Genomic DNA, 12,095 nt, shown 5'->3' with positions numbered 1-12,095 from the left:
TTTGCATAACCACATGCTAAACTTTGTGCCTTGATCACAACAGAGTGTGATGGAACGATGAGCATTTAGACTTCTTCAAATAATAATATACCGGTAAACTGAATGTTTTCATTATTAAAAGGGAGGGAGGGGAGGAAGGCGGGCCCTGGGCTCCCTGCTGGGATTTGCCAGATGGACTCCTCCTATAAGCCCTGTTTCTCTCCTTAAGAAGAGGAACATCAGAAGTGCCTCCTGGATCAGGCCAATGGCCCATCTAGTTCCGGCATGAAAAATAGAGAGATAGAGGGGGGAATTAAGCCCTGAGGTTCAGCCAGACTTTACTAGGGAACCGAGCCTTTAAAGAGCAGGTCCTGCCCCGTGGAACTCCCTGCCAGTAGAAGCTCAGCAGGAATGGTCCCTGCCTGCTTTCAGACTTCTTTTGAAAACTGCTTTGTTCAGATAGGCCTTTGAAATATGTAACTCTTTTCCCAAACCAGATTTTATGGCTGCTTCTACTGACACTTCTACTGGTGTTTTATCACTGCTGGTTTAATTTTGTATATCGTAGACTGCCTTGATTTTCTGGAAGAGGAGAGAGAGCGAGAGAGTGCGTGCAAAAGAGGCGAGTAGGATAGAGAAAATGAAAGAATGAAATAACAGAATGAGGGAGGTAAGGGAGGGAGGGGAGGAGGAGGAGCATGGAGAAAATAGGAAAAGAGGGAGTCTGAAAGTGAAAGAACAGGAGGGAGGGAGGAGAGAGGAAGAAAGAAAAAGAGAAAGAAAGAAAGAGAGAGAGAGAGAGAGAGAGAGAGAGAGAGAGAGAGAGAGAGAGAGAGAGAGAGAGAGAAAGAAAAGAAAGAAACGCAAGCAGAAGAAAAAAAACCAAATCCCACCTTTTTTTACTAGCTGCGCCTGTATAGAGACCCCTGAGTAGCTCATCCAAACCTTTGTGGGTTTTTTCCCCATTTTGCTTTGCCAAAGGACAGCTATTCAAAGACTCAGGGGAACATCAAAGCAGCCAGAGCTATTCTGAGCCCAGTGGCAGTAATTGTCGGTTGCTTCAAAACACCCCAGCTGAGCATGACTCCCCTCCCCTCTGACAAGACAAGGACTGCTGTACAAAGGGCTTCCAGAAGGCAGTGGCGACAGAGAGAACAGCAGCAGCCAAAACTCCAACAAGGGGTGAGCAGCCAGGGAAACATATACTGCACTCCAAGGATCTTTTATTTGAATCATGGCAATCAAGTGGCTAAGTGAAGAGGTATGTGACCAGACCAACATGGCCAAGGGCCAGGAATGATGGGACCTGTAGTCCATCAATATCTGAGGGCTTATTATTTATTTTATTTATTAAATGTGTAAGTTGCTTTCTCTGGCCCAGAGGCAACTCAAAGCAAATTACAACCAAACAATCAGACAATAAACCCCACATAGATGCATTAAAACCAGGAGGACCGAGAAAGCATTTAAAAAAACCATTTCACTTGCTTCTGTAAGGCCATTGATTGCTAATAATTATAATAATTTTTATTATTATTACCCCAGCCACTCTGGGCGGCTTCCAACAAAGTATGAAAACACATTTTTAATAACTCAAAACATTAAAAACCTCCCCGTACAAGGCTGCCTTCAGAAGTCTTCTAAAAGTCAGCCAGATGTTTATTTCATTGACATCTGATGGGAGGGCGTTCCACAGGGCAGGCACAACTACGAACCAAAGGCCTGGTTAGCGATGAAAGCTTTTGCCTAGTGCCACAGGTGATAAGTTCTACCCTGGTGGAATCTACACACGTATAAAAACAGTTCCGAAAATGTCTTTTTTAAGTGTTTTTTTTAAAATACACTGAATTTTCCATAAGGTTCGTCATCGCCATCTAGTGCCACATTGTATATTGCACTTAAAACGTTTTATTTGCAGCTGTATGGGTGAGTCCCCTGCTGCGACCTCTTGACATCATGACTCGGGATTCCACCCCTCTTTTCTTACCTTGACTGGAGGAGTGGAGCAGCGTGAAGGAGTCATTGCCCACATCTCAGGGCTGCTGTAGGACGGGCCTTCGGCCAGGTTGAAATACAGCTCCTCCTCCCCATCCAAACTGCTCTGGTCGCTGCGCACCGAAGAGAGGCTGATGACGATGGCACTGGTGTTGTCCGCCCGCAGCATGCGCTGCCTCCAACGTCCCAGGGCGCGGTTCACCAGCATTTTGGCCAAAGACTGCTGGCGCCCTCCCTTTCGGTTCCAAAGGTTGGCAAGGAGATGCGGAAGGAGAGAAAAGGAAAGTCACCATCCCATAACTACGACATGTACAGTGGTACCTCAGGTTACATACGCTTCAGGTTACAGACTCTGCTAACCCAGAAACAGTGCTTCAGGTTAAGAACTTTGCTTCAGGATGAGAACAGAAATCGGGCTCCGGCGGCGCGGCAGCAGCAGGAGGCCCCATTAGCTAAAGTGGTGCTTCAGGTTAAGAACAGTTTCAGGTTAAGTACGGAACTCTGGAACGAATTAAGTACTTAACCTGAGGTACCACTGTATTTGGGGAAGTTTCATTTCTCAGCTATGCCTTCAGATGGCCTTTAGATAGATGTTGTGATCAAATTCTGCACGATGGCTTCCTGAGATCTGATATTATATTTATTTATATCCCACCTTTTCCACCAGACTCAAGGTGGCTTACGCAAAACACATAAAGCTCAAAACATACAAAAAAATAACCAGAGATAAAAGACTTTGCTACACCGGTTTCCCACCCAATCCTAGAGGGTTCCTGTCCTCTTTTTCCCTCACAGTGATAAGTTAAAGAAACCTGTTCATGAGAGACTGAGAGAGAATATTCTCAATTCACTACCCAGCCACAGGGAGTCCACATTTATTTTTCTATCAGAATTTTGGCTGGAGGTGGAGAAATTGGTGGCTATTGGTATGGATTCAGATTAAGCTCATGCTCACCGTAAAATACTTTTTCTCTTCATGGTCCTGGCACATAGAAATGGCTTCCTGCGGTGGGATCATGTTCCACAGCCCATCACTACCCAGGATGATATATTTGTGCTTCTGAGGATCTAATGTGTGCACACTTGTATCTGGTTCGGGAGATACAACAAACTCGCCGCTGTAGAAGTCGTAGCTCCACAGATCACCTGGATTGGGAAGGGTACAAGAGATAAAACACAAAAAAGAGTTTTATGAGTTTTAATTCATTTAACTGGGGTGGGCGGGGTGGAGAGCCTCTGCTATCAAATGTAACAGTTCAGGATGGAATCTGAAAATCAAACTCCCTGTGCTTAGAAAACAAAACTGCCAGGACTTTAGAAAAGAGTTCAGACTAGCTTTCTCCCTGCAGGGCGGTCACAGCAAGCTACTATTGGACTATGGAGGATTAGGCTCTCATTAGCTACTAGCCAGGGGGACTATACTAGGGGAGAGCTGTAGATCCGTATACCTGGTTCAATCCACAGCAGAACATCCCCTTAGTTACAATTTCGGGTTTTAAGATTATATTAAGGTTATGCATCCATCAGCACCAGTTTGAACAAGATCCTGTTACCAGTCAGAAGCAAATGGTTACAGCTCTTGGCAGAGGCAGCAAGCACAAGGTCAGGTAGCCAAGCAAGAAACCCTGCCTGAAACCCTGGAGAGACACTGCCAGTCAGTGTAGACAATACTGAGCTAGATGGACCAGTGGTCTGACTTGGTGTAAGGCAGTTTCCAATGTAACCCAAGAGTTCAGAGTGTTGAGGGTTCAAACAAAAAAGCAGTGAATTCATTGGGGAATGGCTTGACTTTATTATGTAGTCAAATATAAGACAGCACAACTGGACACACACACAGTGGTGGTTTTCAGCTATGGAACTTGAAATTCACCATTACTTCTTCTGAAAATGGAACTCAACTTTCGGTTTAACCTAATCTCATCTAGGATTGAGATCCTACTGGATTTCAGTGCTCTATACACATCCTAACCCTTTGCTATTAATTTCGATCAGTCCTTTGCTGGCCCATAACTGTAAAACTGCATTTGTTTGGTTGCAGTTTAGTGGTTTTATCTGGGATTGTTGTAATAAGGTTGACTGACTTATTGCCCTATTTTGGAATGGAGGTGTTCCTGTGACAGGAGAAAGGGAAAAGGGGAGATGTAATGCTCTGTAAGTTTATGAGGCTCTTTACAATAGCTGCCACGTCATGCCTGGTTGTTACAGACTGTTACTTTCAGTTTGTTTTGTACTGAATATATTTTTACACAGCTTGCATCCTGCATAATAAACACCCAAAGTCAATATATATAGTTGCAATCGAAATTATTCAACCCCCATTGCAAATCAGGTTTGTTATCATTTCAGCTGTTTGCAATGAGCAACACAAACAAAAGCAATTGAAATCGCTCAAGTGGTTTCCCCAAATTCAGCTGGAATTGCAACTTATACTGGCTTCTCCTACTGCCTGTGAGGTAGGTTCTTCTGAGAGGCGGTGATGGGCCCAAGTTCACCCAGTGAGCTTCATAGCAGTGGGGATTTGAAAGCAGGTCTCCAAATTCCCAGTCTGACACTCTAGCCACTGCAACACAGTGGCTCTTAAACAGGCAATCATCCCTTCGCATAAGCAGCCTGAAAGATTTTCTGACTCGATTTTTCCTCATGTTACACAGCCCCTTAATGAGGGCTGTAACATCTATCAGTGTGTTACAGTACAGGTACGCCTGAAAAACAAACTGTTACTCCTTGACAAGAAAAGGACCTAGGGCCGTAAGCCAAAAACAGTTCTACTCAAGAGTAGACCCGCTGGACTTGATGGACCTGAGTTTGTCAGTCCTTTAATCTCAAAGGATCTGTTCTGGATAGCACAGCTACAACAGCTACAATCCCTAGCAACTGAATAACAGCATTTTGTGTTTTGTTGTTTTTGTCATCAGAAAGCTCAAAACCCTAAAGTGCTGAGGCACCAGTAAAGGCAGCCATTTTTTTGTGAGCTCCACTCCTCGCAAGGCTTCTTTTTCCGCCCACGCAGGCACTTCAGAAAGCGGGAAGCCGCTTTAGGAAATAAGGAACCCAAGCTCTTTTGTTTCCTGAAGTACAATGCTCATTTCGCCATTAGCGCCGCACGCCATCCAGCTGACAGCGTTTTCAGACGCTCGACAAGGAGCCATTCGAATCAATTACTCCTATTTACTACAGCCAAGCACAACCTGAGCCGGTCCTCATTCGAGAGCTAATTTCTGCCTCTGCTAAAGCAGAGATAAGAGGGAAAGGGAAGAACTTGTTCTCCCATTAACAAGGCTAATTAGGGAGAAACACACACACACAGCATCCCTGATCGTAGGGGAGGCTGTCTCCTCCGCCCACCAGTTAGCACAAAGAGGTTGAATCAGCTTATATTAAAATGGGGATGGGGGATGAAGATGAACTGCATGGAATCAGGCCCTGTTACGGCCTAAGAATGTAAAAAGAGACTACTGGATCAGGCCAATGGCCCATCTAGTCAGCATCGTGTCCTCACAGTGGCCTCCCAGATGCCTGAATGGGAGGCCTACAAACAGCACTTTTCTCACTTGGGATTCCCAGCAACTGACAGCACAGGTAGAGGATAGCCATCATGCCTCATAGCCTCAGACAGCCTTATTTTCTTCTACTAGTTTGCTAATTCTTTATAAAATAATTCTCTACTAGTTTGCTAATTCTTTATAAAAATAGAAGAAAAAGCCCTGCTGGATCAGACGAAGGCCATAGTCACATCATACATTTAAAGCATTATGATACCACTCGGAACAGGCATGGCTTCCCCCCAAAGGATTCTGGGAACTGGTGCTGAGATGTTAGGAGACCTCCGTTTGCCTCACAAAGCAACAATTCCCAGAGTTCCCTGTGAAGAGAGATTAACAGAAACCATTCTGAGAATCAGAGAATTCTGAGGGGAGAACAGGGTGCCTCCCATGAACTCCCAGCACCCCTATAATAAATAACAGTTCCCAGAATCCTTTGGGGGAAGCCATGCCTGTTTCAAGTGGCATCATAATGCTTTAAATGCATGGTGTGAATGTGACCAAAAGGCTCATCGAGCTCAGCAGCCAGCTAGAAGTCTGTCAGGAGTCCACAAGCAGAACCCAAGCCTGACAACATCGAAAGGGCTACTTATTCCCCCCACCTGGCTCCTGGCTCTCACTGAGGCCCTGATCCGGGCTTGGGCTTTTGTGTGGCTCCTGCTCCTCCAGAGTATCCGCACGTGGACCTAGGCAGACACTTTGCTAGCAGCACCTAACCTCCAGTATGGCTTTCTGCCTCTTATTTATTGCATTTATGTCCCCCACCCTTCCCTTTTCTCCAAGGACCTCAAGGTAGCATAAATGGTTCCCTCCACTCATCTAATCCCCACAACAACCCTGTGAGGAAGGCCCAAGGCCACCCAGTGAGCTTCATGGCCAAGCAGGGATTTCAACCCTGGTCTTGTAGTCCAACACTCTAAACATATGAGCTCTCTGTCTCTTCTGCTCCTGGGGTGTGCGAAATAAATCCTAAAGGGGGTATATCTGGATCAAAGACTCTTCAGAGTTTCAGACTGTACAGAGATCGGGAGGCATCCTCTAAGGACACCCCACATTGCAAGTCTGGGCAGGGCTAACCCTTTACACCAACGTTTCCATGCAGAGAGGTAGAGTACCAACGAGGTAGCTAGTCCTGACATGTTAAATTGGTTACTCGTCATTCACTGGCTATTGAGCATGCTCAGTCCTCATTGGGCTGTTTTGTGGGGGAGGGGAGGTGGAAGTTGCCCTCTTAGTTTTAATTATTATTTATTTTTTCTGCGCATCTGCAAAATGCAGGGTTTCCTTCAAGCATGCCCAGAACTTCCCTCTTGATTTTTTCAGCAGCGCTGTACAGCCATTGGCACTCTGCCACCCGACTTCGCTATTAGAGGCAGCAATATATAACAGGTTTACACAATCCAGTCGAGGAGTGGTTTTTTGGGGCACGACTGGAAGACTCATAAGCATATCCACCTGCAATTAAGCCTCCACCTGCCATTTACTGGCAAAGGAGCTCATCTGGAAAAATGGCTGGGAGGCAGCCAAGAGACTGTCGGATTAATTGCCTTCAGTGGGAGGTTTGGAAACGCTTGAGTCTCACTAAGGCAAAAAGACTGGGGGGGTGGGGAGGAAGTGCTCTCTATTCTAACACCTTAATACATAAATGGAATGCTGAGCTACTGCTGAGCTACAGCACTTCTTCAAAAAATGAAACAAGATCCCAGTCCTCATGACTCAATGAAGGACTGATTTAAATAGACCCTGAAAGCTGCCTTATACTGTGTCAGACCATTGGTCCATCTAGCTCAGTACTGTTTGCACTGACTGGCAGCAGCTCTCCTGGGTTAACTCCCAGCTCTACCTGGAGATGCGGGGGATCGAACCTGTGCATATGACAGATACTCTACCACTGCCACAGCCTTTTAAAGGCTTTTCATAGTGCAGGCAACTTTCCACTGACACGCGTTCGAGTCAAGCACAACCACATGCATACACGCATTGCTGCAAACCCGGAAGTGGCACTTAAAGTGACAATAACAGTCCCCTAAAAGTGCAAAAATGGTGCAAAAACAAGTGTCTAGCAATCCCCCGAGCCTTTGCAAATGTAATCCCACGAGGAGTGCTGGGTTTTCCAAGGGTTTCCAGAGGTTCAGAGGATGTTTGCAATCAGACCTTAATTCAGAGCCTTGAGCCACTGGAATCTTTATTCTTTGGAGAAGAATGTATTTTGGCAAATATATATTTGCAGGCAGGAGGTCTCAGATTCAATCCCTAGCACGCCCAGGTAAGGCTGGGAATGCACCCTGCCTGAAACCTTTGGAGGGGCAGCATCAGTCTTAGTAGACAACCCTGAACTAAGTGACTCAACATAGGGCAGCTTCCAATGTCCCTAAGCGATGGGAAGCCAGTGCTGAATGTCGCAGCTCAGGAGAAGCAGATCCAGCAGGCTAGGCGGCTCTTCTTTCTTGTTGCAAAAGGCCAGGAAAGAGAGAAAGAAATCTATTCACGTGCAGAAGTTACACACACCCAACCCAAGGGGCCCCTGCTTGGGGGTGCAGAGGCTGGAACAGCGGGTGGGGGTTTGCAGGGAGAGAGAAGAGAAGAGAAATATTTCCGGCAAGGTAAACAGATCCACATGTGCCCGAGAGCCAGCAATGTAAATTCAGCAGCGCAGGCCCAAATCCCCACACGGGGAAACAGCCGCCACTCATCCTGTTTTCGATTACGTTATTGTGTACACTTTGCAGCACATTTGCTTCCAGTGAGAGGGAAAGAAATTGCAGGTTTGCGCCAGGGGTGGTGGGAGGTGGGGAGGGTGATCAATATGGATAGAGGGGAAGACAGAAAATCCCCTTTGCTCATAAAGCCTGGTTGTAGTAGGGTCTCGCTAAGGTGGATGCCAGGCAGGCAGATGTGGCCAAGGCCTCGCTAAATCTAAGATGGATCGGGCCAAAGGCCCATCTAAGTCTACATCCTGCTCTCTCAGTGCCAAACAGATGCCCCAAAGGGAAGGCTGCAAGCAGGACTGAGCACAACAGCATCCCACTTGCTATTCCCAGAAGCTGGTATTGGTATTCAAAACTGCTATTCAGAAGCACACTGCGTCCAACAGTAGAACACGGCCATTGTGGCTAAAAGCCTTATTCTCTGTGTATTTGCCCAATTCCTTTTTAGAGTCATCCAAGCCTTGAGCCGCCACTGCTTCTTGTGGAAGTGAGTTCCATAGTGTAACTATGTGAAGGGGGACTTTCTTTTGGCTGCCTGAGTCACCCAGCCTTCCCTGGATGGCCCCATGACACAAACCTCTGCTCCCTAGGCACTTTCCCCACCCAATTCATAATCTTAAACGCCTCTGTCACGTTCCCCTACGGGGCGAAGACACAGTAAATGCTGGTTTCTCAAGAAACAAAGATATCAGTGAAATTCCCAGAGAGAGACTGGGAACCAGAAGCTGCAACCAGAATCCACAGGGCTGGTGTGGTGGATCCCCCAACTGTGACAGCAAAGCAGGGGGGATAGAAGGGGTTAACTTAACTCGACGAAGTGTGTAATTAAAACATTAACCATCTGCTAAGGTCCATCTGGCTTTCATTTCCTTACAACTGGCACACAAAAAGGGGGAGGGGCTTTTTTTTTTTAATTTGCTGAGCGCACTTCTGAAGTTCCTAGGCCATGCGGAGTCAAGGCCTCTTCTCGCTTTCAAGCTTCTCCACGCACACAAACGCTCACAGTCCTCCATTAAAATGATCTCCTGTGGGCATGAACATAAGCCTGCAATATTACTCTGAGAACCCCAGGAGGAAGATAATCTACAAAACCTATTGTGAGGGAAGGGCGGAGGGCAGCAGGGATGGGAAATCAAGCGTATCCTGAGGCTTCTCCTCCTCCACTTGAAAATTCACAGCAACAGCAGCCCAAGGAGAGCATGGCAATCCTGTGTCCAGGCCGAGGGCCACATTCTCTTGTGGGGGAACATTGGAGGGGCCGCATACTATTGCTGGTCTGGGTGGGAGGCAAAAAAAAAAAGTTTGCAGCAACAGATATTTATTTAATTTATTCCATTTCTTTGAAATCTCTTCCCGCAAACTGTCTCTCAATTTCGTGATAAAGATATGGCTCTTACCACAGCAAGCTACATTCCAGTTATGCAAACGTCAGAGGTTTCCATCGCTTGCTATGCAAAAGTCACCCGCCGCCGCCACCAATCTCTCCATCAAGGAAATGAGAGGGGCATTAATGCACGCCAAAGACACATTTCTGCCAGGAAAAGCACCCAAGGAGGGTGAAGCGACGGGCTGGGGAGGGAATGCAGCCCGAGGAAAGTCCCAAGGGCCAGACAGAGGCACCTGAAGGGCCATATCCAGCCCCTAGGCCTGAGTTTCCCCACCACTTTTGTAACGGTGTATGTAGGATAGCAGGTGCCGTGCCAGATTAGAAGTGGGGACAGTCGGCTTCAAATCCCCACTCAACCCTGAAGCTCACTGGGTGTCCTTCATCCGCTCAGCCTAATCTACCTCACAGGGTTGCTATGTGGACAAAACAGGCTAGCAACCACTTTGTGAGGCTGGTATATGGAATCAAAACAACATCCCCAATGGTGTAACTGGAAGCGCCCCTGTGAACATTTACTGCTGGGTTGCCAAGGCATGTCTCTGTGGTGTACAGAAATGGAGATGGAGCGGGAAGGGGGAAGGGCTGTGTGGCTCAGTGGGTGGAGCACCTGCTTTGCATACAGAAGGTCCCAGGGTGAATCCCTGTCATCTCCTGGCAGGGTTGGGGGTGTGGGGAATCTTATTACAGAAGGATACAAGTAAAAATCCTAACGAGTTTATACGGGAAAGGGTGTGTTTTCCTTGATGTACTGGAATAGTAAATACTACGATGTGAAACAAATTGCTTCTGGTTTAAAGCAAGCTTTTTTTGTTTTGTTGGCTGTTGCCGGCATTCATCTGTCTCAAGAGGGAATGGAGTGTGCCTCCGGGGGTGAAGCCAAACTATGACATTAGCAGCACTGGAGCAACCTCCCTGGGGCACAAGCCTTAACTTTGAAATACTGTAAATCCTATCGTGTGCCTTCACAGCAGTCAAAGTGATTGGAGGAGGAACTTGGCAGAACGAGCCAACTATTGGAAAAGTGAGACCGTGTCTGGATCAGAGGAGTTATCTGAGGTCAGAGCACGCTTCCTTGCTCCAGGAGCTACTGAGGTAGGTGCATCTACGAGGGCAGCCAGCACTGGGTGACAGCCAAGTGCCTGGAGCATTATTGACAACCTAACAGTTTTGAGGATAGTGGATAGAGACACACAGGGCAGCTTTCCACCCTCAAATGGAGTGTGCAGCATTTTTCCAAAGCTGTGAGAGCCTGTTTGCCACCTGAGCCAACAAGCTTGGCTGCAAGGGGGGCAGGGGAATGAGCAGCTGGAGCCCCTCCCCACATGCGGCTGTGCTAGATTACCCAAGAGGCAGATTAAGCAACATGCTTAGGGCACCAGAAAGGCAGGGGCACCCAAAAGAAAAATGAGATTTAAAAAAATAAAACGATTTATTTTTTGAGATTTGAGTTGTTGTTTTTTTTTAAAGCATCCAAGTAGTCCATCAGGACTTTGATAGACTTCATTACATTCCTCTACACACACTTGCCCTACTTTTTTTGTTCTCTTAACCCCACATAAAACCAGGGATACTAACATAGTTCAAAATAATGCGAGGAAATCAGATCCTGTTATGTATTACAATCAATCTATGGGGGTTTTCTAATAATTAATTTTTTTTATTTTAAGGTTTAGTATGGTTTTTGTTGTATTACATATTGGGGGACAATATTTTCAGTGCTTAGAGCCTCTAAAGTGGTGGTTTTCAGCTGGTCCAGACCCAAGACCCACCTCTGACCCACAACGTGGGACCTGCTTTCACTTTTGTTTTATACTTCAGCAATGCTAACAGTGCCCATTATTAATCCTAAAATGGCGGCTCACAGAGCACTATACCTTTGCATTACTAAATGAAATGCAGTTATTTATACACTTGCTCTTACCCGAAAGCAGCCTTTGAAAAGGAGTGATTTTTGCATCCCGAGAAAAGTCTGGAAGCCATCGAGATACACAAGGCAGTGAAGAAAGTGCCCCTGTGCCATAGGAGCTCCCTCACCAGAGGCATAGATATAGGAAGGCAATCCATTCACAGACTAGCACAATCCACCGTCTCTGATGAGGCCTGCACTAGCAAAGTTACCCTGAATGCTGGCCCTCCCAGAACCAGGATACAAAATCCACTTACAACCATGAAAGCCACTGTGGTGTAATGATTGTAGCGTTAAGATGAGGGCCTGGGAGACCAGAGTTCAAATCCCCGCTCAGAAGTGAAGCTCACTGGTGACCTTGGGCCAATCACTCACCCTCAGTCTAACCTACCTTGCAGGCCTGCTGAGAGGATAAAATGGAGAGGAGAACAATATTTGCCATCTTGAACTCCTTGGAAGGAAGGTGGGATATAAATGAACCTGAAATGAAACTGTGGTTTCCAAGGCTGGAAATCTGGGAGGCCAATTTTTTTCCTCCACTGCATGTTAAGTGAATAGTTTCCTTTCCCTCTTATGGG

The 12,095-nt window shown here is 46.6% G+C and overlaps 1 protein-coding gene across 2 annotated transcripts in view; it reads right to left on the bottom strand.

Annotated features, from left to right (window-relative positions):
* Positions 1 to 12,095, bottom strand: part of PPM1D (protein phosphatase, Mg2+/Mn2+ dependent 1D) — a 33,752-nt gene that overhangs the window by 4,901 nt on the left and 16,756 nt on the right. For both annotated transcript variants that reach the window (XM_081890442.1, XM_081890441.1), the window contains exons 4-5: positions 2,930 to 3,120; positions 1,967 to 2,209 (exon numbers count right to left, since the gene is read on the bottom strand). In XM_081890442.1, the coding sequence (XP_081746568.1) occupies positions 1,967 to 2,209; positions 2,930 to 3,120 (434 nt within the window). The remainder of the gene's footprint in view (positions 1 to 1,966; positions 2,210 to 2,929; positions 3,121 to 12,095) is intronic.

Source organism: Podarcis melisellensis (genome assembly GCF_964234715.1).
Source record: "Podarcis melisellensis genome assembly, chromosome: 15".
NCBI classification, from domain to species: Eukaryota; Metazoa; Chordata; class Lepidosauria; order Squamata; family Lacertidae; genus Podarcis; species Podarcis melisellensis.
This window is presented reverse-complemented; position numbering and strand designations above follow the sequence as displayed.